The 25,823-nt window shown below is 42.5% G+C and overlaps 1 protein-coding gene across 3 annotated transcripts in view; it reads right to left on the minus strand.

The window, feature by feature from the left end:
* SHC2 (SHC adaptor protein 2) overlaps window positions 1-23,216 on the minus strand; it is a 40,102-nt gene extending 16,886 nt beyond the window's left edge. Inside the window, exons 1-6 of one of the 3 annotated variants that reach the window (XM_075281271.1) lie at window positions 22,527-23,216; window positions 11,480-11,550; window positions 10,914-10,974; window positions 10,704-10,823; window positions 3,548-3,601; window positions 3,410-3,461 (exon numbers count right to left, since the gene is read on the minus strand). In XM_075281271.1, coding sequence (XP_075137372.1) covers window positions 3,410-3,461; window positions 3,548-3,601; window positions 10,704-10,823; window positions 10,914-10,974; window positions 11,480-11,550; window positions 22,527-23,216 — 1,048 coding nt within the window. The remainder of the gene's footprint in view (window positions 1-3,409; window positions 3,462-3,547; window positions 3,602-10,703; window positions 10,824-10,913; window positions 10,975-11,479; window positions 11,551-22,526) is intronic. The other 2 variants (XM_075281281.1, XM_075281291.1) reach the window with 2 other exon arrangements.
* Window positions 23,217-25,823: the final 2,607 nt, after the last annotated feature.

Here is a 25,823-nt window from a genome sequence, read left to right on the forward strand (position 1 = left end):
GCAGTGAGCGGCGGTGAGCGTTTTATGCTCTCCGCCGCGAAACCGGATTTTTTAATCCGGACACAGAGTACTGCATGTCCGACTCTCTGTCCGGATTAAAAACCCGGTTTCGCAGCGGAGAGCATAAAACGCTCACCGCCGCTCACGGCTGGACATCTTTCTCACCCATTCAAATGAATGGGTGAGAGAGACTCCTGCAGGTTTCCGTCTCCTGCTCTGTTTTATGCAGGAAACGGAAACCTGCAGTACGGAGAGCAGAACGCAGATGTGAACGAGCCCTTATTTGGTATTTTATTTCAAACCCTGGGACACAACAAATTTTTAGAAATTACATCTTTGGGACATTCTTGCTGTTGTGTTTTTCTCTATGTATACAGTTCTAGTAAGATATTGTAGTATTTGCAATGCTATATAGAATCAGTAGTCTACAATGTAATTGACATTAATATTGCTTTATATCTTTGTAAATACTATATATTTAATTCTTCTAGTATTAATCCAAATTACAGCCATTATTACACTGCTCAAAAAAATAAAGGAAACACTGAAATAACACATCCTAGATCTGAATGAATGAAATATTCTCATTGAATACTTTGCTCTGTACAAAGTTGAATGTGATGACAACAAAATCACACAAAAATGATCAATGGAAATCAAATTTATTAACCAATGGAGGCCTGGATTTGGAGTCACCACCAAAGTTAAAGTGGAAAAACACACTACAGGCTGATCCAACTTTGATGTTATGTCCATAAAACGTGTCAAAATGAGGCTCAGTAGTGTGTGTGGCCTCCACGTGCCTGTATGACCTCCCTACAACGCCTGGGCGTGCTCCTGACGAGTTTGCAGATGGTCTCCTCAGGGATGGCACATCAATACGAGCTGTGGGAAGAAGGTTTGCTGTGTCTGTCAGTGTAGTGTCCAGAGGCTGGAAGCGCTACCAGGAGACAGGCCAGTACACCAGGAGACGTGGAGGGGGCTGTAGGAGGGCAAAAACCCAGCAGCAGGACCGCTACCTCCGCCTTGGTGCAAGGAAGAACAGGAGGAGCACTGCCAGAACCCTGCAAAATGACCTCCAGCAGGCCACAAATGTGCATGTGTCTGCATAAACGGCTTGAAACCGACTCCATGAGGATGGTATGAGGGCCCAACGTCCACAGATCTTATGCTCACAGCCCAACACCGTGCAGGACGCTTGGCATTTGCCACAGAACACCAGAACTGGCAACTTCGCCACTGGCACCCTGTGCTCTTCATAGATGAAAGCAGGTTCACACTAAGCACATGTGACAGAGTCTGGAGACACCATGGAGAGCTAACTGCTGCCTATAACATCCTTCAGCATGACAGGTTTGGCAGTGGGTCAGTAATGGTGTGGGGTAGCATTTCTTTGGAGGGCTGCACAGCCATCCATATGCTTGCCAGAGGTAGCCTGACTGCCATTAGGTACTGAGATGAGATCCTCAGACCCCTTGTGAGACCATATGCTGGTGCGGTTGGCCCTGGGTTCCTCCTAATGCAGGACAATGCCAGACCTCATGTGGCTGGAGTGTGTCAGCAGTTCCTGCAAGATGAAGGCACTGAAGCTATGGAATGACCCGCCCATTCCCCAGACCTGAATCCGACTGAGCACATCTGGGACATCATGTCTCGCTCCATCCACTAACGTCAAATTGCACCACAGACTGTCCAGGAGTTGGCAAATGTTTTAGTCCAAGTCTGGGAGGAGATCCCTCAGAAGACCATGCGCAACCTCATCAGGAGCATGTCCAGGCATTGTAGGGAGTTCCTACAAGCACGTGAAGGCCACACACACTACTGAGCCTCATTCTGACATACTTTTAGGACATTACATCAAGGTTAGAACAGCCTGTAGTGTGTTTTTCCACTTTAATTTTGGAGGTGACTTCAAATTTGATTTCCATTGATGATTTTTGTGTGATTTTGTTGTCATCACATTCAACTTTATACAGAACAAAGTGTTCAATGAGAATATTTTATTCATTCAGATCTAGGATGTATTATTGCAGTGTTCCCTTTATTTTTTTGAGCAGTGTATTATATATGTGGCTGAAGATTTGATGGGATATTTGAGGACCTAAAACCCAAATTAATATTCACCTACTAGAAAAATGAAGCGTTTTTGTACATAATTATATTCAACCTCCTGCTTATATTATGGATACCACGGGTGTATGTAATGTAAGTGGGATTTAACAGTACAAGTTCACTTATTGTCATATTTATATCTGATCTTCAGAGCCATAGGCAACAGTGTTCAGGGTGGCACACCTACAAAGGTTTTTCTTAAAATAAATGATATTGAAAAACATCAAGATAGAAGAACATGTTAGTATAATACAAGCTGCTTTGGTAGAAGGGAGTTGCAGGCAGGGAGGAACAGGTGCTGAATATATAGGTGTAAAGCTGGCCATATACATTAGATTTTCGTGTAATTTTGCCATTATGGCCAATGAAGGATCAACTATCTGATATGTAGATGTAGGTATCAGCAAAATTTAGGGGGCATTCACACAATGTAACGCGGCGTTGATTCTGACACGTAAACTCATGTAATAATCAGCGCTGCAAAACAGAATCCCATTGACTTCAATGGGTTCCGTTTAGCGCACGTAACACATTGAAATCAATGGGTTAAAAAGCCTCCCATTGATTTCAATGTGTTACGTGCGCTAAACGGAACCCATTGAAGTCAATGGGATTCTGTTTTGCAGCGCTGATTCTGACTCGAGTTTACGTGTCAGAATCAACGCCGCGTTACATTGTGTGAACACCCCCTTAGTCTGGCAAAAATAGATAGGCCATGCTTGATATTTTCAGAGAGGTATGATCAGCTGCTTTTGGCTAATGATTACAGTTGTACAGACTTACTAACCCTGATCGGATTATTATTGCTGGAATTGTTCATACATATCATCCTGTCATTAATCGAACAGCCTCAAGACTCTCCGAAAATCTAATGTGTATGTGTAGCCTAGAAAAGAAAGCATACTGGAGCATGTAACATGCAATAAACATCAGCCAACCAAAAACGGTCTTACTGCAGAGACAAATGCCAATGTCTATTGTATGCCTGTGATGTCTACAGTATGGACATCAAGATATAATACAGATAATGCATATGTATACAAAAACTGCAAATTCAATAAGCAAGCATTTTTCATCATTTCCAAATGGAGAGGAGGTGGCCCAACTGAACACTATGATGGCAGTGTCAGTCTAAATCATTAGGACAGAGCAAATTCTAAATTATAGTTGACATAAAATATAGATTTTAATATTTGAGGGTAAAAAAAATTATATGTATTAACAAAAATAGTACAACTGAATATAGTCACAAAGTGGCAGACCACACTTTTCTATCAACACTATATTGTATATGTACCTCTCTGGTTAATAGGGTCCTTGGCCACATATGCCACATAATCTGTTGTGTCCTAGTGAAGAAAAGGAAACAGTCAGTGTTTAGGTTCATATCCTTTACCTTGAAATTCAGTGGTGTTACACTTGAAAGGCTGCTTACCACATCCCCTCCTGATGCAAAGGAGATCGCTTGCATGTGATGATTGGCAATAACCTGCGAAGAAAACACATATGTTCTATTAGAAGTCATTTTATATGGACTAATATTGCTTGTATACATGGTCAGATTGCTAAATACCAGGGGTAGGCAACCTTCGTCTCTCCAGCTGTTGTAAAACTACAACTCCCAGCATGCATACTTGCTCTGCTGTTCTTGGAACTCCCATGGAAGTGAATGGAACTTATTGGGAGTTGTAGTTTCACAGCAGCTGGAGAGCCCTGATATATACAATAAGACTGTGGGCAAAGTGGCTGAAAATGCTGCAGGATAGCCACCATGATTTAACCTATGGCGATTTATAGTTGCAGGATCTAAACAAAAAGCTCACAGCCCAAACTGTAGCAAATCCATTATTGGTATGTTTCTACGCAGATTAAAAACTGTGGGAAGATGGCAGAGATGTCAATAGGTCAGCCACAGGCAAAAACCATACAACTTCAGGTAGTTTATGCTGCATGAGTTTTCATGTAGCATTTAGACATTGAGATTTTTTTTAATCTTATGTACACAATGCTGTTTTTTTCCACTCAGAATTAAAAATTTGGTGTGAATTTTAAAAGCTGGACACAGATTTTCATACACATATTTATTCAGAAAATCTGAAGCAAACTATTTTATTTGTGCATGTTGCCTAATGTCTTAGTGTTCAGTGCAAGGACAATGATTGGAATATAGCATAGTGTTTGATAGGCTTGTGATCACTGCAAGAGACTGGTAATATATTAACATACCACCCAAGGGCAGAACTGAATACACCGTGTGAAACATAAGAATTGCTTCCCAAGCTGTCTGTAATGAACTGTCTGAGACAGTCAGGAGAGAAAAACACTGCAATAATATAACATATGTGGAGTGAAATAAGGATAATATATTATACAAATAAGGTGCATCTCCTAAGGCTAAGTTCACATGCACATTCAAGGAGGACTTTTTCTTCCGTCTGAAAAGTAAACATGATGGAAGAACGTTTCCTTCATATTTTTTTACATTGTAGTGAATGCATCATTGTCTGCATCAGTCATTTCAGTGCCGTTCAGGCCTGGTTCACATATTCAGTATTCTGTTCAAAAGGTCCACTTGGAAAGCCCCTGAACGGTATACCAAACGCATTAAAAAGTGGTTAGCAAAGAAACCACACAGACCTCATAGACTATAATGGGGTCCATGTGTTTTCCGTGCAGTATCCGCACGAATCATGCGGAGAGAAAGGTACTGCAAGCAAAAATGGAAAACACAGGAACCCCATTATACCAATAATTTTTTATTGAAAATTTTTCATAAATACAATACAGTTAATGAAATGAAACACAAGATACAGTCAGCGCCGCACCTCCCATGAGGCGACCTGAAGCAACCACTTCAGGCGGTGCTATGCCAGGGCCCCGGGGAGGGCGGCATTTTTGCTTACCTAAGCCAGTCCAGGACAACCTGGACTGGCTTAGCGTCACCGTCATCACTGCTGCTGCTCCAGCAGCCTCCCCTCACACTCAGGCAGAGAGCAGGTCCTCACCCTGCCTGCTCTCTGCCTTCTAACGCCGCTCTGCCCCGCCCCCTTCGCTCCGCCCCTCCTCCCGGGGGGGGGGCGGCTTTCTGTCATCCGCCTCAGGCGGCGACAAAGGTAGGTTCACCCCTGGATACAGTCATGGCTCCCTAGTTACGTATACCAATGGAAGTACAATAGAGTCAAGTTTATCCAAGTGATAACAAAGATAAATGGTACAGAGCATATCAAAAGTATATGTCAGATCAGAGGAGATGGATGAATAAATATAGGAACAAATAAACAGATAAACAAATGAACAATGCATAGGCCTAATGAATTAAAAAAGAGAGAGACAGATCAGCTCACTCTCCATCACTCTATAGAAGGCTCTGAAGAAGGCCCTGAAGACTCACCTATTCAGGAAGGCCTACAACCTCCAATAACACTATCACCACACCACCATCTGAACTGAACCCCTCTCCTTCTGTCTCTACCCCCTTCCCCCATAGATTGTAAGCCCTCGGGGCAGGGCCCTCTACCCCACCGTGCCAGTCGGTCATTGTTAGTATGATATCTACCTGTATATTTGGTGTATTGTATCTAAACCCCCAATTGTAAAGCACCCTGGGATTAATGGTGCTATATAAATAAACAATAATAATAATAAAGTGGATGGCCTGTCACACAAACACGTGTACTGACCAATCTGTTAGCAAGCAGAATTAAGATAAATATTCATTTAGAGGTAATTTAAGAATAGTCAGGCAGAGAATCACCCTAGGAGATTTAAGAGAACAATAATGGTGCTCATAGTGACAGTAGTGTCCAAGGCATATAGACCATCAATGGGTGGACTCTGGGGGGAATGAAGTCGCCCAAAGCTCCCAGTGTTTCCTAAACCTTTCCAAGTTACTACCATTACATGCACAAATATGATCATATTGATAATTCAATGACACCACCGAAACCATCTCCATCAGCATCGGACAGGAGGTAGACTTTCATCTACGTGCAATGAATTGGCGAGCAGCACCAAGTACCTGGCAAATGACGGTCCTAAAACTGCAGAAGCAAGTGTTTGCCCAGCAAGAGGAGCGCCATTTCAGGAGTAAACCCTACCACTCCACCACATAGTTTATTTGGCAATGAAACACAGACACTCAAAAGGGTTGAATGAGCAGACAGTGCCAGAACACATGGAATAACGAGCCAGTCTCTCCCCGTAGCCCCTCCAACATCAAGATGGAAATGATGTATAAAACTTAGCTAAACATAGAGGGGGGTAATGCCAGCGTAAGAGTAATTTGCTATATTGTTCCAAGTGTGAGGCACACACTGCAGATTATTTAGCCCATTTAATCGCCTCCCGCCAATATCCAATCTCAAATCTGCGGCCAACGTCATCCTCCCAAAGGCACGTATTTGGTCTTCCAGAAGGGGCAATCTACATTCAAAGTACAATGCAAAAATCTTAGGTTTTTGGTGTTTTATTTTTATAAATTCTTTATTTCTAAACTATAAACAAGCAAAACAAACAGTACAAAAACAGACTCCACACAGGTAGGAGCCAGTAAGCAATGCAAACAAGTGTGAACATGGTATTACATATCTGTAGTGACAGTCTCATTGAGGCAAATGCACAGACAGGGTCAGAGAAAGAGGAGAAGAGAAAGGGCAAGAAGAAAAGAGAGGAAGGAAGGGGGAGAGAGGAGAAAGAGAAAAAGAGAGAGGAGAAAGAGAAAAAAAGGGGGGGAGGATAAAGCGATGGGGTTAAAGAGTTCCGGCGATCACCCAATAGAAGCAGCATTTGCGGAAGGTAACTTATCTCACTAGGTAAAGTGGTCTGTCATAGCCTGAGGAGTCGGGGAATGAAATGAGGAAGTGAGGAAGCTGGAGAAAACTCCATTAATGAGGAAAAGAGCAGGGCTTCCATGTCAGGACACTGGAACTCTATAGAGGACAGGGAGGGGAAAAGAAGAGAAAAAGAGAGAAAAAAAAAGGGGGGGGCAGGGAGGAAAGGAGCAATAACAAACAAAACAATTAATCCCGATCTAAGCTAATCTAAGAGTGGGTAACATCAAACAGTGGGACAACCCACTAAAGCAGGTCTCAGAGGCACACCGCAGTATAACCCCAGAGAACTGCCAAAACCTAGCTAACAGGGGAGAGGCAGAACAGTATTGGGTTGCTACCCATTCCCTGAGCAGCAGAGCTGATTGCCTAGGAGGCAAGTAATATAGAGAGTGGGCCAGAAATAGGGTACCAGCTCAGGGAGCCACAGAAACAAACAGGTATCTACACTCTGGGTAGGGGGCTTGGCACCACGGTCAGTGACTCAAAGGGGAGAGGGAGGCACTACTCAATGCGGCCAAAAACAATAAAGTCAGCAAGTTAACCAAGAGGAGGGAGAGTGCCATCAAACTGCATCGCACTCCCGTGAGCTGAGGCAGGTCTCGCTAGCAGAGGCCGCCGCCAGCCAGGGAGATCAAAGGAGAAAGAACCTCCAAAGGAGGGGGCTCCATATGAGGCAAATAAACAGTACAGAACTGTCCCAGTGAGGAGTCGCAGCAAAAGGATATCACCCATCAGGAAGGAGACTTTGAAATATCTTCCGCGCAGCAGCACCGACAAGGCAAGGGTGGGGAAGAAGAGCACCCATCGGATGGCACCAATGGCAATGGGTAGTCCAACCAGTTTTTCAGAGTCAGAGCAGGGAGGTCCAGAAACTTTGCCAACAGAACTGATTGGTCAGGAGAATGAAGAGGGAACGTCACTCTGTTGCGACAGTCCTGAAGGTGGAAGGGATGGCCCCATCTGTAGGTAGCCCCAGAGTTGAACTTGAAGGACCGGCTTGAGAATTCTGCTCATGGCCAAGATGCAACAGGAAACATCAGGACAAAGCTGGAACTGGATTGGACCATTCAGGTTGCCTGAAGAATATCTTCCTTCTCTCTAAAGAAATGTATTCTGCATAAAACATCATGAGGCTCTGTGGCATTGCTGCGCCTGGGAAACCTGTGCAGAAATAGACTGAAGCTCTGACTTAAACTCAGACATGATTCTCTCATGTTTCTCTTCAACTCTGTAGACAATAGTTTCCAAGTCCATCTTAGTTGGCAGAGTGCTCAGAAGATTCCAGATATCCACCAGTTTGGGGCGCTTGGGGCGGCAGGTTATTGAGGGGTCCAGGAGCTCTGCAGAGATGCGACTTCATGCTAGTATGTTCAGGCCACGCCCTTAGTCTTAGTCTTATAACCGGCTGGGGAGGTCTGTGGTTGTAAGAGATCGGTGGCCAGCTGCAGCAAGCGCAGTTGAGCCGAGGTAGTACCAGACAAGTATGAGACTAATTTAGTATAAGTATATGCCTCCCTTGCAGGCAGATTGTGCATCTCCTGTATCACAGAGAAGGGTGCAATGGTTTCGCTTCTGTAGAGGTCAGAGATATTCTATATCTCACAGCTTTGCCACGCATCTAAGGATAAATGTGGTATCTCATGAAGGAGCGTTGTTAAAGTTAAACTTAATGTGACCCCAGGGACAACACTGTCTGGAATAGCACAAAGGATACGCCATGCCCCCCATAGCCTGTACAGCTGGTGGAACAGAGAGGGGAATACATTTACTGGGCCCTGACACTAGTAGGAATGCCTCCCAATCACTATCACTAATCTGGGCCATTTGAGCCTCCATATCTGGCCGTAGCTTATCATGGTTCGATGTAAGCCAAAAATTTAAGTTGACCCAAAGCAGTGGCAAGATGGTAGTGCTATAATTTTGGGATACCCATATCTCCATTATCTCTTGAATCAAAGAGTGTTTGTAAAGCAACTCTGGATTTACAACCATTCCATAAAAAGGCCATCATCTGTTTTTGGAAACTCAGGAATACAGACTTGGGTATTGGAATCATTAAAGTTCTTAAAGAGATTCTATCATTGGAAAAAGTGCTTTTGAGCTAAAGACTACTACCTTTGCTTTTTCTGTTGTCCCCGCCGTTTTTTTTTTTTTTTTTAAACCACTTTATTTCTTTATGCTAATTAAGCCCATGGAGCAGAACTGAGCATACTGCTCAGTATGCTCAGTTCTCTACAGGTGAACTACATCAAAATGGCTGCTCGGACAGTGCTGTCCGAGTGGCCATTTTGGTGTAGTTCCCTGGAGAACTGAGCTTTGAACTGAGGAGGAGGGCAGACGGAGGAGAAGGAGTATCCGAGGAGAAAGAGGAGGAGGGCAGACAGAGCACAAGCAGTCGAGGAGCGGTATTAAAGGTACGACATGGGGGTGCACGAAGGCCTTAGGGAACATCCAGGGTACTTTGTGGGGTTAATTAGCTTAAAGAAATAAAGCGGTTCAAAAAGAAACAGCGGGGACAACAGAAAAAGTAAAGGTAGTAGTAGAATATCCCTTTTAAAGGCTATTCAGACCTGTGTTTAGCTCAGTGATAGGATCCCTTTAAATAATAAAGTATCCTGGGAAGAATTAACATTTTATATAGAACTATTCTCCCCATCCAGCCATGATTGAATTTGGTTAAAACGTCGAGCTCCTTCTGCATATATACACCCCTTATATCTCACCCCAATGCTGGTGATGTGACAAAGCTACCGGCATATATTTCCACTTATGGTGGGAAGGTGAAAAGATTAAACCATATTGGGATCAGGTCCTGCAACTATTGAACCACATTTGCAGATTAAACATACCACTGTCCCCCAAAGGCATCTGTCTCAATATTGGGCCTGCATTTAACCCCTTGGTGTTCGGCAGATTACACGCATTCCTATGCCGGCGAGGAATTTGATCGAATACTACTCGCTCAACACTAGTTAGGACCTGTGCAGTCCGAATGAAACCGTTGGGCGGTCCTTGCGCAATGAATCTCGCCAGATTCGTCTAATGCATACTCTCAGAGCAACCTCTACTCAGGTATAGAGCAGGGGCCATCAGGCTGCACTCTGCAGCAATAGTCAGTGTAAGGGCTGGCCCTTGCCGGCCCATTTTACAGTTCGCCCACAAGGAATTTTCCCGATGATATACATGGCCAATACTCTCCTGGATACATCATCTCCTGCTTGGATATGATTACTGAATCCCCGATAATCGCATGAGTGATCATTTGGATCCACCTGGATTTATTATAAAAATATTTCATATAATCAATTGGTTACTTTCTTTGATACTTTAGTGCCCTGCTTTTCCATAATTAAGATGGCTCAGTTGTCTTATAGACTCTAGCCACTCACATGACTCATGTGACATCTTTCTGCACAGAGAAGCCACCACATAACAGTGGTGACTGTGCTGTAAGGAAATGCATTGTCAATAATTACTTTCTTGAAATAAGCTGCTATATCTGTCCTAGCATCAGGAGAATAAAGTCAGACAGCAAGATATAGCCAGAATACAGGAGAATAGCAGAAAGATAAGAGATTATAGCAGAATAGAGGCTGAATAAAACTGAAAAGTGGAGTAGAGGCAGAATACATGTTGCAGGGACTTATTACTTCAATGGAGCATGGTATATATGGAGGTCATAAACCAAAGTCTTGTATAAAGTGAGTTGCAATCTAATGTTTTAGGGTATACAGAAATGAAGTAGCATTAAATATCTACCTGTCGCGTTGTTGGTATGCTGAGATTCAGCCCCTCAACAGATATGTTTACAGCAATGCTTATTCCTGCAAAACGAAGATTACTCCGTCCCAAAATTGATGCTAGAGATTTATTGGGCGCCTTTAAGGAAAGAATAAAATATGAAACATGACAAATGATAAATATGGCAGCACTCATTGCTATTAAGTAAGAGCACGTTATTACACTTACCTTCTTCTTCCAGGTCCCCCTCACACCAGGGACAGCCTCATAAAGTCTGTTGATCGCTTCTCTATGTAATAAAGATAAGACAGCACAATTTTAAAATTTTTCCTTTTTGATATTACAAAAGAAAAAAAAAACTAACATACAAGACTTTCATAATCTTATGGTTTTTATTCAGAGTAACTTTACTGTGTAGTGCATAATCTAATAATCAGACATGTTATATACAGTAGCTTTCAGCATTTCTTGAAAGACTATGTTCAGTTTTGCAAGCAAGTTTCTATTGTTTTAGTGCATTTAAAAAAAATTGTAAATAAATCTTTATTTCAAATATTCTATTGCTGAGCTTCTATATACTTCTGAATGTCTTCATAGTTACAGACTACAAACAAAACCCTGTGTAGTCTGATCCTGCAGCATTGTATTACTTGCTGTTACAGTCACAAGCAGAGGGTCGGCTATGCAAATTACAGCATTTGTCTACAGTCAATGGTAAAAGAAAATTTACTGAATACTATATTGCTTTTTTTAAGAACTATTTTCCAGACTAATAAAGAAAAAAAATTACAAACCTTGTCACTTGGGTCCTTGTATTAAAATCCAGAGACCTCATGGAACGTATCACTTCAATGCAACCCATGTACTAAAAAGTCAAACATAAAGCAAAAGACGATTGAGCCTTTTTAAAGTGGCCTACCAGATGGAAATTCAAAGGCTTCTTAGTGTACACAAATATGACATATAAGATAACATATAATTGAATGATGAACTTAATGATAATTTATTAATTGTCCTTATTGCATCCCATTTCAGACATCTTCTCCAGGCACCTCTATTTCCATGTCAGTGATGTGCTTGAAGAGGAATGGCTGTCTGGCTCACTTTAGTAGCTAAGTCAGCTCCTTTTTCCATTTATGCCTCAGCCATGGTGGAGAAGAGGACTGGCTTAACTAGGAAGCCCCCTTATGGCACATTATTCATAAGAAGTAAATGGTATTTTTTTTGCTCCTGCACCCCTTTAATATTTGTCTTTGTTTTCTTTTTGTTCCAACCATATGGGCTCTGATAGTGGCAAAAGAAATCTGCAGGTGTTGAAAAGGATACCATAATCAAACAGTAGAATAGAGGTAGAACAGTAGAATAGAGGCTGTAAGGTTTGCGGGGTGGAGCAGAGAAATAGGCATGTTAGACTTGGCTCTGTAGATCAGACTTGGCATCTTATATGTAGTATTGTACTGTTCCAAATACACAATCCTTGTATGCTTTCTTAGAATGCTATCATAGCATTCATTATTCGTGGAAGTCGTTTTAGACAATTAGTTTGTTGTCTACCTAACTCTTGGTGGACTAGAATAAAACATCATTTTTAAACAAAAATACAGAATAGCAAACAGCCTACTACGTATGTCCACAATAAATTATGAACAAAAAAATGAGAAAGAGTGGTCACTCACAGTTTGTATTTGTTTGCCATGGTGCTGGGGTCAGATCCTATAGAACTTGGTGCACGGATTATCTCCACCGGCTGAGACAGGCCATAGACAAAGAAAAATGTGATAAAATCCAGCACTCAAGAATCCACCGTGAATAAACAATAAAACTTGACTTTTATTCCATGGGAGATATACTCCAAATAAAAATCAGCAGTAGGTCCAAGTGCAGAGGTTGGTGACAAACTAGCCTACGCGTTTCAAGGCTTATAGCCTCTTAGTCAAGGCTATAAGAGACTAAGAGGCTATAAGCCTCGAAACGTGTAGGCTAGTTTGTCACCAACCTCTGCACTTGGACCTACTGCTGATTTTTATTTGGAGTATATCTCCCATGGAATAAAATTCAAGTTTTATTGTTTATTCACGGTGGATCTTTGAGTGCTGGATTTTTTCACATTTTTCTTCATGATCCATTTTTGCCTATTTTTTTCATTATTTTTGATTAACGTGTGCCAAAACAGGCACAAATACATTATCTCATGTAGGCCTTTGTATTTTGTTTCCTCAATATCAGGGTAGTTTTCATTCATCATTTTAACCCCTTTCATCTTCAGTCAATTTGATTTTTTATTTTTAGTATCTGTTTTATAAAAGTCATAATTTTCTTTATTTTTTCAGCTCATGGAGCTTTTGTTTGTGGGACAAATTATACTTCATAATGGCAACCTGTAATACTCAATGTATTAATGTACTGATAGAGAAAGAAATCCAGATTGTGGTGAAATTGGAAAATAAGACAACTGTGCCATTTTCTTATGCATTTTGTTTTTACAGTGTTTACTGTGCTATAAAAATGACACGTTATCTATATTCTGTGGGTCAGTATGATCATGGCAATACCAAATTTATACAGTTTTTGTTTAATATCTTTATTCTTTAATATATTTAAAGAAATTAAAGGGATCTCCCCAAGTGTCCCTTTTTGGGAGTCCCTCATTTCCTCTATACTTCTTAAAGGGAGTTTATCATTTGCAATAGCCATTTTTAACTAAACATATTTTTCCATAGCCTTTAGAAAGGCTATTCCAGGCATACCATTTATTCTATCATCGGAGCCAACGTTGAATTATCCCAGTTTTTCATGATATGCAAATTAGCCGGAAGCCTTCTAACTGTTGCTTGAGCACCGCAGCAGCATCATCATCATCAGCCTCCCCCTTCTCACTGCCTCCTTCCTTACACATGATGATCCCTCCTCCTACATTTCTTCACTTCTTCCAGAGGGCGGTGGGAAGGGGAAGGCTGCTGATGCTCATGCTATGGTGCTCAAGCAAAAAAACTTAAAAGGCATCCGGTGCTCCATGCTGATTAATTTGCATATCACTAAAACCAAGATAATTCAAAAACAGTAGCACTGATGATAAAATAAAAGGTATGCCTGGAATAGTGTTTCTAAAGGCTATGCAAAGATATGTTTAGTTAAAAATGTGTAACATCTCTGCCTGTTCGGGTCACTGCACTACCCTCTGCTCGCATGCGGCGGTGCAGGAGGCGTGTGCAGTTTGGTTCTTGGCTTAAAGTTTTTGATAGCATTGTGTGAACACAGCTCTAGTTCTGTGATTGTATTTGCACCACACCCGTCTTCTGCCCTTGCTTGCCTCTTTTCATGAAGTGATAATTCGTGTGATTGACACCCTGCCTTCCTGTCAACTCCAGGGGCGGGTTCTTCCTCCCTATTTAGCCTTGGCTCTCATTCACCCCTATGCTTGCTATTGCTTTGTGCGTAATTGCTCCTTGCTGTCACTAATTTTGCTTGAATTCCTATCCTTGATCTTTGGCTTTCCCTACTGACTATTCTTTGGACTCCGATTTGGCACTGCATCGCTCGACTGTTACCGAACCCTGGCTAGCTGACCTCCCTTTGTTGTTGTTCGTCTTATCTGCGTTTTGTGTATCACTTATACAGGAAGGGACTGTCTTCGTGGTTGCTGCCTATTACGTAGGATAGGGCCTGGCAATAGGAAGAGACAGTTGGGGGCTTCAGCTTAGGGCTCACTGTCTCTTGTGTCCCGTCCCAGTGTTCAACAGCTACTGGGGAATTGCTGTCCTAGTATTCCCTAACAAAATGGCTATTGCAAATGATAGACTCCCTTTAAATGATCCTCTTTTGATATTGGAAATAGATAGATTTACATTAATAAACATAACTATACTGTTATAAAAGCTAACTATCTGGTACTGGTACTAGCTGTATGTTAGATCTCAACTTATATAATATGTCATAATTTGGTGCATTTTAAAACTTACAACGTCTATATTCACGTTTGTAATTTTGAGGACTTATCCTTAGGCTGTATTCACACAGAGTAACGCCAGGCGTTTTTTGTGTGTTTTTTGCACATAGCGCCGCGTTTACGCCGCGTTAACGCCGCGTATACGCCGCGTTAACGCCGGGCAACGCCACCGCTAAATAGCGCGGCGTTAACGCGGCGTATACGCGGCGTTAACGCGGCGCTACGCGGCGCTATGTGCAAAAAACACACAAAAAACGCCTGGCGTTACTCTGTGTGAATACAGCCTTAAACTCTTAAAGGGAGTCTATCACCTATGCCATTCATTTTAAACTACTGCCACAGGCAGATTATACTGCTAGGTTTCTTATAATAACCATTTTTATCATTATGCAAATGAAGGCCCGGAAGCACAGCCGCATCATTGCCAAGTATGCCCATCTATTGCTGAAGTACGTCTCCCTCACTATCTTCAGAGCTATTTCATCCACAGCTCTTCACATATCGCTGAAATCTTGTGCTCCTGTATTTTACTCCACTTACAAGTGTACGCGCAATACAGGTGTGCTAAACTACATGAAACAACATGGATGGCTAACTATGTAGAGCAGCCGCCTTCATCTTTAAAGCCCTGGCATCTGCTGTACTAGTACGGCGAATGTCGGGAAATGGTTTGAAACGCATGAACACCGTCTGCTCTCCCCCTCCCCAGATTTGGACTATAAGACTCACCCCCCATTTTCCTCCTAAATTTGGGGGGGAAAGATCCGGAAAAAAACGCTTCCCAATTAGGAAGTGGTTTTTGGTCCTTAAGGCATTTTTTTTGAGTGTTTTCTGGAGCGTGTTTTGGTAAAAACCACTTCAGAAAACGCCAGGCAGTTTTTCCCTCCCAGAGTGAATGGACCCAAAAAAAAGCATTGCGGCTTTGTTTGTGGTTCTTGCCAAAAATCGCGAAGTGGTTTCCGCCTCCCATTCACATCTATTGACTTTCTGAGGCGGAATCCGCCTCAAGAAAGGTCATGCTGCTTCTTTTTTGGAACGCTAGTGGTCTCCATACACCACCATTGTGAAGGGGCGGATTATGATGTGGATTCCGCGCCATAATCCGCCCCCTCTGTGTCCATGTGAACGGGCCCTTATAGTCCAAAAAATATGCTAATTTTTATTGTTACCATATTAGGGTATGTATATTGACATGATCACTTTTATATGATCTTTTACTAGCCGTCAGAAAGCTCCCAGCTGTCATAGCAACCGAACAGCTCCTGTAATCTTGTTGCACAGGACCCAGTTGGCGCAAGGAAATGAAAGTGAAAGTGAACTTATCCCCTTAGATGCCATAGTTGCATGTGACCACAGCAGCTGATGGGTTAAATGCCTTATCACAGGGACTTTTCCAGGTCTCTGCTTTGTAAACACCTGACATTCACTTATTATGACAGAGGTCAGGAAGGAGTTAAAGAGGACCTGTCACCTTTTTAATTCACCTTTCAATGCTTGCCATCAGGAGAAGCCAGGGGTTCTACATAATGGATTTCTATTTGCACAATACTTTCTTGTACCTTAGACAGGCGTCACCAAAGCTGTCTAGCAGTTACTTATCTTCCTCATATAATATGTTCATTGCATTTTTCTATATCTGCAGTTGTGTTATATATACTGAGAAGATAATCAGTCTATGTACGTAATAGGAGGAATAAAGAACAAGTAAGCTATAATCTACAGTCGATAGAACAAGATCATTTTATGGGTGGGAACATATTTACAATGATACGTTATCAGACTCAAAGCCAAAATAAACATGTCTGGTTTTTATTCCGTATTGTAGTACAAGGTGTGTTCACCTCACTCTCCACTAAAGAACAATGCCTCCATGAAAACATATGCAAGAGTATCATGCATCAAAATGAAATACAGAAATCATTGCCTAATTGTTGCATGTAGCAACAGATTTCATGGAATGTTTCTTTACAGTAGTTATAATGTCTATTTATACAGTGCCATATTATTCAGCAGAGAACACAGGACCACCCTTCTTTTATTGAGTGGAGATCCCACCAGTTGAATTCCTTCCAACATAGCAGTTATCCCCCATCTAGAATTCTCCTGTAACAAATCAAACAAGATATATAAGAACCCTGCAAGCAAATGCCTACAATCTATGAAAACAGCTGGACAAGCACTCTGCATATTGAAAAAACTAAACAAGTCCCGTACACAAAGTGGTGTGTCACTGCACTGTGTTCTACCCTAAGACCTTACGGTACCTGTGTTGGTAGTTTTATGGTGATCTTAGGTGGCTCTGGTGATGATCTGCTGTCTCCATGCCTTATATGTCTGAAACTTGAGTCAGTGTCATGCTGTCTATGGGAACAAATAATGAACAATGTACCGAGCAACCCACTGTTCAACCTTTGGTAAAGGTCTACGATAGTCGTTGTTCCGGGGGGATTGGAGATAATCAGTAGCAGTAACAGCATCCAGCACCTTCAGGGGGTGAAGTACATCGAAGAAAAAGACCAGTGGATGTGAAGAAAACCGCGCTACTCCTAAGGGGTTGAATCAACGCGCACTTTTATTAAGGTTCCTTATACACGACGCATTAAACTGCGTTTCGGGGAATACCCCTTTGTCAAGTGTATAACCAATACACACACAAGATTGAGAATGTTATGAGGTGTTGGGGCAAGTCTTGAAAAACTGAGATTCTGATCATAAAACAGACCAAGTCAGTAGCTTGGGAATCACATGTGGATCAGAACCCCTATCACACCCTATCTGTTCAGTTCACCATGGAAGCCCTCAGATATGACTAATAAGTGTATATATTGGTTATACACTTGACAAAGGGGTATTCCCCGAAACGCAGTTTAATGCGTCGTGAATAAGGAACCTTAATAAAAGTGCGTGTTGATTCAACGTCTTTGGAATACTGTCTATGGGACTCCCTCTCCTTCTTGCTGCCTACTTCCTGTCCTTTGTGCATAGTTGTCTTTCTGGGAAGGGGGTACACGTTTACCTCCGAGATCTTGCCCTCCTCTACCTGTCTATATGCCACTGTTCCTAGGATGTAAAAGGGGAAAGACAGCAAGAGTAAAGCCTCCAAAATGCCCTCTGTGCTAAAAGAAAACAGGAAAATAGTGTGGAATTTTGTGCACCCACTGATGGACCATGGTTACCCCAATTAACTTAGTGAATAATAAGGAATAGCACTCCCAAGGAGCCTCCCTAGATCACGGGGAACAGCCTTTCAGAAAAGTCTCCCTAGATCACAAGGAAGAGCACCCCAGAGAAGTCTCCCTAGATCACAAGGAAGAGCACTCCCCCAGGGATTGCTCCCTAGATCACAGGGAACAGCCCCTTAGAAGAGCCTCCCTAGGTCACAGAGAAGCCTCCCTAGTTCATAGGTAACAGTATCTCAGGGATGTCTTCATAGATTAGAGGGAACAATCCCTCAGAGAATCCTATCCTACTAATATTATAAATGTGAAAGTTTGTGTGTTTGGATGTTTGTGTGTTTGGATGTTTGTTACTGAATCACGCAAAAATGGCTAAACGGATTTGAATGAAATTTGGTAGGTACTACATAGGTAGTTTGTAATCTTGATTAAAACATAGGCTACTTTTTATCCTGGTAAATGACATGGCTTCACGACTGTTATGAATTTATGTTCACGTACTATATTAAACTGTTCTTGGCAGCACCTTATCTCAGCTTTTGAGAAAGCCAGGGCTGTTATCTCTCTGTGTAAACACATGCTAACCCTCAGTGGATTGTGTTCATTCATTTGCATATTATCTGATCTGCTCCAGACAGTGCTGACAAACGGGCATTGGCAAACACCTTTAATCCAAATTGGCAGTTTGCCAATTTTAAACATGCCTGAAAAAAGAAAATTTGTTGCAAACAATGAGAGCTATGAAGGTAGGCAGAAGTCAACATAGTTCTCCTCAAATGGAGCTGAGGGGGATCATCGACTCCAACAACACACTTATTATATGGAGTCCCAGTGAGCTGCTGAAATGCCGGAACAATCACGGGCACAGTGGGAGGAAAGAGTTCAGCGGCAGGCCAGCTTGACAGCTGCCGAAACACCGGAGCGGGCGGATCATCAACACCAACAACACGCTCATTATATGGCGTCCCAGTGAGCTGCTAAGATGCCGGAACAATCACAGGCACAGCGTGAGGAACAAGTTCAGCAGCAGGACAGCTTTAGAGCTTCCGAAATGCCGGAGCAGGCAAACTATCGATGGCAGCAATTTTCTGAATATAGGCGGATCATCCATGCCAAGAACCCGCAGACGAAGAGGCTAGTCTTCCATATTTCATGTGGAACAGCAACTCAAAGATGCCTGCCTAGATCATAGGGAACAGCCACTCAGAGAAGCCTCTAGATCAGTGGAAACAGACCCTCGGAGAAGCCTCTCTACATCAGTGGTAACAGACTGTCAGAGAAGCCTCTCTAGATCAGTGAGAACAGACCATCGAAGAAGCCTCTCTAGATCAGTGGGAACAGACCATCGGAGAAGCCTCTCTAGATCTGTGGGAACAGACCCTCAGAGAAGCCTTCCCAGACCACAGTGAACAGACCCTCAGAAAGGCCTCCCTAAATCACAGTGAACAGCCCTTCAGAGATGCTCCATTTCCCCATGGTGGGACTATTATCGGCTTATCTTATTTTATTCCAATGACAAGCGTGGGAGCCTTCATTAGACTCCCAGCTGTCAGAGGAACAGGTCGACTCCTGCGATCTTGCCACATTGGAGCCGGCCTTCAACACAAAAAGTACAGGGGCAGTTTGTGGGGGGCTTACAGGTAGTAATGCCCGTGATCTGAGAGGACTCTGATCGTGAGCATTAGCTCCACTGTATATTACAACAGACTAGCCGCCGTAGCGCTTTAGTGTCAGAAGGGCGTTTCTGACTGTTAGCCAGGAACGTCCTTCTGCCTCGCGGCGCCTATCGCGCTGTAGAGTGTGAGCGGGGAGGAACGCCCCCTCCCTCTGCTCACACAGCTCGTCCACAGACGAGTATTATCAGGAGAGGGAGGGGGCGTTCCTCCCCGCTCCACAGTACAGCGTGATAGGCGCTGCTGGGCAGAAGGGCGTCCCTGGCTAACAGTCAGAAACGCCCTTCTGAAACTAAAGCGCTACGGTACCGGGACACAGATAGGGAAAGCCGATAGTGCACTGAATTCAGCGCACTGTCAGCTTTCCAGCAGTATATAAAACTGCATGGGCCCGATTTGATGAAAGGTCCTCTTTAACAGGGGTCATTTCCAAAATTCAGTCTTGTGGGTTTCTATTATACTTCCAGCCTTTGCGGGATCCCAGACCACTTTCTGTAGACAAATGTGGTAAATTGGGTCTAACCCATTGCACTTACAGGCTGACTTGCATGTCCAGAAAAAGATTACTACTTCTACATCACTTCATCTATTTCTTTCTATGTTTCTGCTTCCATTAAACACTCATACATGGCACTGTTATTAGTTTGTAAGGCATTTTTCACCTGACAGACTGCATTTAAATGTGCATGGTGCCCATTCAACTCTAGGCCCTGTTTTATTTCCATATGTCTTGTAATGGCACTTTTTGGTACTGCAGAGCTGCCCCATAGAACTCAGTGGAACAACACATTGTATAGTGAGTGAACACCAAAGCTCCTGGGATGCAATCTTTACTGGTAGCTGTACTTTTGGAGGCTCCCTAATATTCATGACCTATCACAAGGTTAGGCCATCAATATCAGAACCTGGATAACAGTACTTTAATACATGAAAAAAAGTTGTCATGTTTTTCTAACCCTAGTGAACCCCTTTAGGCTAAGGCCACACACAACAGGTAAAATCACCTGCATTTTATGCCATTTGCACTGCAAACGTTGAAAATTACAGCTGAACATGCAGCAATAATCCATGATGTGTGCCCAAAACCCACTGTACAAAGCTCTTTGTGCCGCAAGGTTTTTTTTCTGCAGTGTGTGGATGGGATTTGTTTCAATCACATCGATATACTGTTACTGTACATCAAAGTGCGTTAGCTCCTGGCAATTCCACCACTAATTTCCCACTGTATGTGTATTCCTGGCCTTTAGGTTCTTAACTAAAGAAATTTGTGTGTACTATGATATCCATGTAATTAAATCCCCTCTTTTCTTCCCTTCCAAAAATGTGTGCATCATCATAAATGTACTTAAAGGAATGAACATCAGAATTGCTAATGGAAAAGATATCAGTAATTTGATGCAGGCCTGCCACACCATAAGTCATGGCTTACAAGGAAGCGCATTCAATAAAGGGGTACAAAACGTGTAGTTTATATCCTGATACATACATGCAGTAATGATTTTTCTTAGCAGTTTTTCTAGAATTCTCTAGACGTCCATAGTTAGACAGTAGCCTGACCTGCGCCTCTTGAAGACAATGACAGATGTGTGAAACAGACGTGGGTGACAGTGGAGGCCCCATGTGACTTCTAAGTGATGTGTTTTTGTGTCTCCAAATGATCTCATCCTATTAGATTGCCCTATAGGTTGTGTACATAAAACATGTGATGACACATTGGTTAGCTCCATATTAAATTGGAAAGAATAGCCATTTATGAGGAGGGCAGAGTTAGCAGATAGGTCATACCTTCTAAGAAATCAGATGTGTTAAATGGTTCATGGTAATCTAAAATGCCAAGCAGATGTTATTGTATACCCTACTCAAAATAAAGAAAACTCCCCTACAACTCATCTTATACGCTTCCTTCTTTATCCTTATGCTTCTATATACCTTAACCAATTATTCCTATTTCTGTATCTCGCTCTCGTCTTGGAATTGAATTGATCTAATTTAACAGCACACTTGAAAATCTCCAGAATTGATGTCAAACAGAGAACACCTCTCTGGCTCAGCTCAATACCCCTGGGAGATATATCCAACAGAGTAGGCCTGCATGTTCATATAAGAAAGAGCCCTAACACAGGCAATTTATGGTGAGGACATCTCCATGAGCAAGGAGAAGATGTCAGCCAAAATCCGAGATGAAGGTAGACCTTTACCTTTAGAGAATAAGTAAAGTAACATTTAATGAAGATATATATTTACACTGTCCTGTATATGACATAGAGCTGTTAAGATCTCAAGACGTTAGAAGTATATATCTGGAGCAAGTGATTTCTGTAATTGTATTATTGCTCTTAGTCAGCCTCTGGAAACTGGAAATACCCCAAAAAGAATTCAGCACTTATAAAAAAATAAATAAATAAAATAAATTTAGGCATTATAATTAATATAATTAAATTATTATTTTTATATCAGAATTATGCATTAAATGTTAATTGTAACACACCAATATGTATATGGTATTCTTGTTGATGCTATGAGGACTATGCAGCTGTTCTAAAATCTAATATGGTTACTCTAGCCCTTCCTTAGCTCCTTCAAAACAAAGGAGCAGCCGTCCAATCAGTGGCCAGCAAAACAAAGGAAAAAACATTGCATCAGCACTTTTACAAATCAGTACCAGCCAAGAAAAAGCTATCCAATTAGGTAAGAGAACAAAACACTCTGGGCACTGCCTTAGCCGCGCCGAGCCATTATTTAAAGGGATATGCTCATATCTGAATGTTGTAGGAACTTAGGGCGTATCATTAAAAGAAATTTAGGCCTTCAGGACAGAATGAGTTAATATAATATTGGCTTAACTAAGAGCTCCTTTTGCAGCTCCATATTGACCTCACTAACTGGCCAAGTTCAGATGAAAGGCCTCCAGTCTCCAGACTATTTTTACCATCCCTATTATGTCATGTCAATACATCTACATTTACTGTCATAATGCCAACCCTATATTTTTTCATATTGCTTCTTTCTTCTCATTTGAAGTTGTGTTCTTTGTAACAACACTCACCCTCACAATATAAGACACTCCGGGTCCTTGCAATCGATCATCAGGATGAAGCCAACCCTGAGCCGGTTTGCTGATAAAAGTCCCTTTACGAGTCCACTCCTCCCCTGGCAATTTATATGTCTCTGTCCGAGAAGCCTTTCTACCTCCTCCTCCGGCGCCCCCTCGCAACCGGTTTATCACCTGCAGAGTACAAGGTGTAGAGCAAACAGGATCACAGGCTCCAAACACTGACCCTAGTCCCCCAGAAGCCCCTGATTTTTCCAAGGACAGATCCTTGCTGGCACCAGATGGGGATCGGCTCAGAAAAGCTGCAGGACTTGAGAATTTCCATTGTCCCATCCTGGGTATCATCATGCAGAAGGTGGTAGCTACATCCTGCTCGTCTGGACATTGTGGTTCGGAGAATGGTTGACCCAATGATGGCGAGGTGCTTGGTGTACCAGGGGCCACTTGTCCACTCATTGCTTCGGCTGACAGAGTTGTCTGTTCCTCTGCTGAAGTTACAGACTCATTGCGAAAGCGACCATACTTGGAGTCAGCCAGCATGCCGTGTGCTGGGATCCATCCAGAGCTTTCAGAGTGATTGCTTCTCTCTCTCATTCCCTCCTCCTGCTCTTCTCGGCTCCCTCGGGAGGATCCACTCTCACAAGATGATGTCATTCTCATATTACTCATGTGCCCCCACCACATGCAACATCCCAGCTCAGGTCAGCAGAACCTGCCATAGTATCATCACATCCCCCACCCTTTATAATAAAGCCATAGATAGCTGGATTCGTAAGAAAAAGAAGCTTTGGCCGTTACCATTATACAGTGTTTAATACCTTATGTCATGCAGTACAGTATATCCTACCATTATCTTCTCAACGCCTTGCCCTTCTCTTAGAAGGTTTCTAAGCAACCAGAATCTCCAGAAAACAAGGTTTTACAGAATTTGAGCTTCCAAAACTGCAGGCTTGTAAGAAGTGACAACTATGAGCTGCGCGTCAGCAGTGTCATATTTTATAGCAAAGGTTCTCCTGCTCTACAAATGTCACTTGTGGAGTTTATTGTCTCTGGATTGTATGTGGTATATTATGAATATTTCTGCATATATATATATATATATATATATATATGGAGATTACTGTATATGAGGTGTGTAGGAGAATTCAGAATGTGTATAAATAGGGTTAAGGGAATAAGCCCTAAGGAAGATGTAGCCCAAAATGGAAATATCTCTGAAGACTTCTCTGAGAAAGGCTCTGCTGGGAGGTGAAACATCACTTAAATGAATACATTTGTGCTGTCACTTTATATGTTCGCATGTATAACTTTTCATACCAAGTCTAGGACTATTAGAAGATCAAATATTGTAGCCAGAAAGCAGCACTAGAGGAAACTTTGAGAGTCCAAGTGCAAAATCTGGGTTGGGACCTCTGCTTACCATTTACGATGTATACTAGTGTCTTCTTATGTTAAATAGAAAGGCCTTTGGTGCTTAGGCCTTAGGCTCCAGGGCCCAATGGCACTTGCTACTTATGCACCCCATATAGCTATGCCCCTGACTAGATTGACAAGTCTAAACTAGAACCAAATGCATTGTCAACTGCTCAGTAATGAAATAACTATCTATAGTTTTGCACATCATGAACCAAAATATTGCACAAGCATTTCCATCTTAGAAATGTGGACTGCTACTTAATTTGTTTATGGGGTTATACAATACAACTGGTACTAGGACTAATGGGTACTTGCAATGCTACAACTAAAAACTATAACAAGAATTTAGCATAAATTAAAACATAACTTTTACTTAGTCAGCTAAAATTAGAAAAAAGTTTATATAAAAAAATGGTTAAACTGGGGTAGCATAAACCACAATGGGGACCAAAAACGAGTGTAAAGACAGCACCAAGTTGTTAGGTAGTGTCCTTCACTTGCTAATAAGACGCTACATGGTTACAATTAAAGGACCTATATGGACATCCCTAGGTGTAAGATGTCTCTATATACTACCACCATCTGGGAGTCCCTCCCAGCTCAGCGTCCCCCAATATCCAAGACCTAACCCGCTAGTAGCTCAAACCCCAGAACCCTTTGAAAACACCCTTAAAGGCTTTAGTTCCAATTCATCCCCGTTCCTAATCTTATGGAGGGGCAATGTACGGCCCGCAGGCCACATCTGGCCCTCTGACTGCTTCTGTCCAGCCCACATAGCTTTTGGAAGTTTGATGATAGAAGAAAAAATGAACAAAAATCTAACTTTTAATAATAATGATTGAAAGCTCACTAGCCACTTGATAAAATGGTAGACAAATAAATAAACAGGCTATTTTAGGAGTGTGTGTCTCTCAAGTCAACTGTATCATTTGAAGGATGTACGGGTGTAGACCTTAGATTACCGAGCGGTCTCCTATAGGAACCCTGCCTGGCTATTACTACCTCTGCAGAGCCTGACAATAAAGGATGACCCTCCGCAGTGTCTACAACACCACAGATACAGCACACACTTATACTGAACCGGCAGACCACGGACCCAGCACTGAAACAGTTAATGAGCCAGGATAATGGTTTGCTGGCTAAAATACACACACACTTCCACACTAACTCACACGGCCACTAATAAGCCAGCTGACGCGTTTCTCCGGTTAATGGCCGGTTCATCAGAGGCTGCTGCACTTATATTATGGCCTAAATAGTGTTACCCAACTCATGGGTTAACACCAGTATAGCAGTTACGCTCTTTGTGTTTTGAGCGTCCGGTTTGCTGTAATGTCTAGCCGCGAAGTGCCGGCGCCTGATCTCCGCTTGATATAGGTTGAAGATCCGCCCCCACCACCGTCATGAGCGGCAAGCCCAGACCGGGCTCCACCCCCTCAGTGACGCGCCCACTGTAAACATCGCAGGGAGATAACGATATGCAATTACTCCCTCACAATGAGTAAGACACACAACCGTGCATTACCTTATTTATTTTTTCACTATTGTTAATTTTGGCTGATGGATAATAAAGAAGAGAGAAGAGACAGCATGTGTGAGCAAAAAGGGGGAAATAGGAACAGATGTAGGGGGGCAGTTAAACTGAATGCACATGGACATTAAACTAGGGGGCAGATGGAGGGTGACATTAAACTGGGGCAGCTGTAGGATGATATTAAACCATAGGGAGTAGCTGGAGGGGGACATGTCTGCCTCTAGTTGCCCCCAGTTTAATGTCCCCCTTCAACTATCCCCACTGTTTAATGTTCCCCTCCAACTATCCCCACAGTTTATTGTCCCCCTCCAACTATCCCCACAGTTTAATGTCCCCCTCCA

The sequence above is a fragment of the Leptodactylus fuscus genome, chromosome 1 (genome assembly GCF_031893055.1).
Source record: "Leptodactylus fuscus isolate aLepFus1 chromosome 1, aLepFus1.hap2, whole genome shotgun sequence".
In the NCBI taxonomy this organism is placed as follows: domain Eukaryota; kingdom Metazoa; phylum Chordata; class Amphibia; order Anura; family Leptodactylidae; genus Leptodactylus; species Leptodactylus fuscus.